General features: G+C 55.2%; 1 protein-coding gene across 3 annotated transcripts in view; it reads left to right on the top strand.

Moving 5' to 3' along the window:
* Positions 1-1,427, top strand: part of CTNS (cystinosin, lysosomal cystine transporter) — a 37,562-nt gene that overhangs the window by 15,287 nt on the left and 20,848 nt on the right. For 2 of the 3 annotated variants that reach the window (XM_011947477.1, XM_011947476.1), the window contains exon 4: positions 865-943. The exons of the other annotated variant lie outside the window; for it this stretch is intronic. In XM_011947477.1, the coding sequence (XP_011802867.1) occupies positions 865-943 (79 nt within the window). The remainder of the gene's footprint in view (positions 1-864; positions 944-1,427) is intronic. 3 annotated transcript variants of the gene reach the window in all.

Here is a 1,427-nt window from a genome sequence, read left to right as displayed (position 1 = left end):
CCTGACCAGTTTTCTTTCTTTTTTAAAGAAAATATTTTGTAGAGACAGAATCTCTCTGTGTTGCCCAGGCTGGTCTCCAACTCCTGGGCTCAAGCGATCCTCCCACCTTAGCCTCCCAAAGTGCTGGGTTTACAAGTGTGAACCACCGCGCCTGGCCCCAAGATGGTTTTCTAAGACCGTAAGACCCAGACCTGCTTCCTCCCTCATCCAGGGGACCTGTTTGTCAACTCGATTCTGAGTTTACAGCATAATGCCAAGAAGAAATGTGAGAGTAAAACAACTATTCACCCTTCTTCCTCCAGTCCCCGCAGATAGCTCCAGGAAGGGGACCGGTGCCGGGGTGAGCCGGGTTAGGAAGGAACCGACCAGAGGGCTCTTTAGAAAGCCGTTAGCTGGGCCCATGTGTCTCTCAGAGCGCAGCAAAGGGGCTGGCCCAGTTCTTCAGGGCCATTTTGACTTCATGAACAGAAGAGACAGACCCCTGTCCTTTCCGTCTGAAGAGGAAGTTCAGGGCTGCCTTTTGTGGTCCCATATCATGCTTGAATTCCCCTGTAATGATTTTTGGGCTCCATGGTTCTCTAACGATCTCTGGGTAACTCAGCCACAGACTCTCAGAGCCTGTCATCGCAGGGGGATGAGGACGCTCCGGCGTTTCCTGCTCAGGCCTGTTTTCCTCCATCTCTGTCTCTGGCAGCAGGTGGGGAAGGAACCTAACCAGGGCCGGTTGGTGGAGTCCCATCACAGAACAGGGCTCATCAGACAGTCAGAACTCAGGAGCTCAGATGTCAGGGTTTCGGCCCAGTTTCCTGTCGCAGGCCCGAACTCTGACCCAGTGCCTCATGTCATTGATTTGGGTCCTTCCAGAGTCAACCGTCAGCCTTACCGTTCCTCCCGTTGTAAAGCTGGAAAACGGCAGCTCGACCAACGTCAGCATCGCCCTGCGGTAAGTTCCCGGGCCTGGTGCTATGCTCAGCTCCGCTCAGACCCTGCAGCTGGCTCAGTCTGTTCAGATTTCTGATGCGCTGCTCCTGCCTCTTACCTGTAAGACAAGCCATAGAAAAAGGGATGGTGCTAGCCCTGGGCTGCAGGGTGGGATCGCAAAGGCTGACCCCCACTCTGATTCCTCACTTCCCCTGGGAGGAGAAGGAAGGGGTGCTTCTCCCAGAGACGTGGGTCTTTTACCCGCAGGGGAAGAGTCCTGCGTGACCGGTGGTGGAGGCCAGATTTCAAAGCAATTCTAAGACTAAATATTTGAAGAGAGCCCCGAAGGTCAAGGGGCAGGGGCCTGAGCTGCTGGTTGGCGCTTCTGAGGTTGCTCTCAGAAGCAGAATTGGCCAGGGCCGGGCGCGGTGGCTCAAGCCTGTAATCCCAGCACTTTGGGAGGCCGAGACGGGCGGATCACGAGGTCAGGAGATCGAGACCATCCT

The sequence above is a fragment of the Colobus angolensis genome, unplaced genomic scaffold (assembly GCF_000951035.1).
Source record: "Colobus angolensis palliatus isolate OR3802 unplaced genomic scaffold, Cang.pa_1.0 Scaffold267, whole genome shotgun sequence".
NCBI classification, from domain to species: domain Eukaryota; kingdom Metazoa; phylum Chordata; class Mammalia; order Primates; family Cercopithecidae; genus Colobus; species Colobus angolensis.
This window is presented reverse-complemented; position numbering and strand designations above follow the sequence as displayed.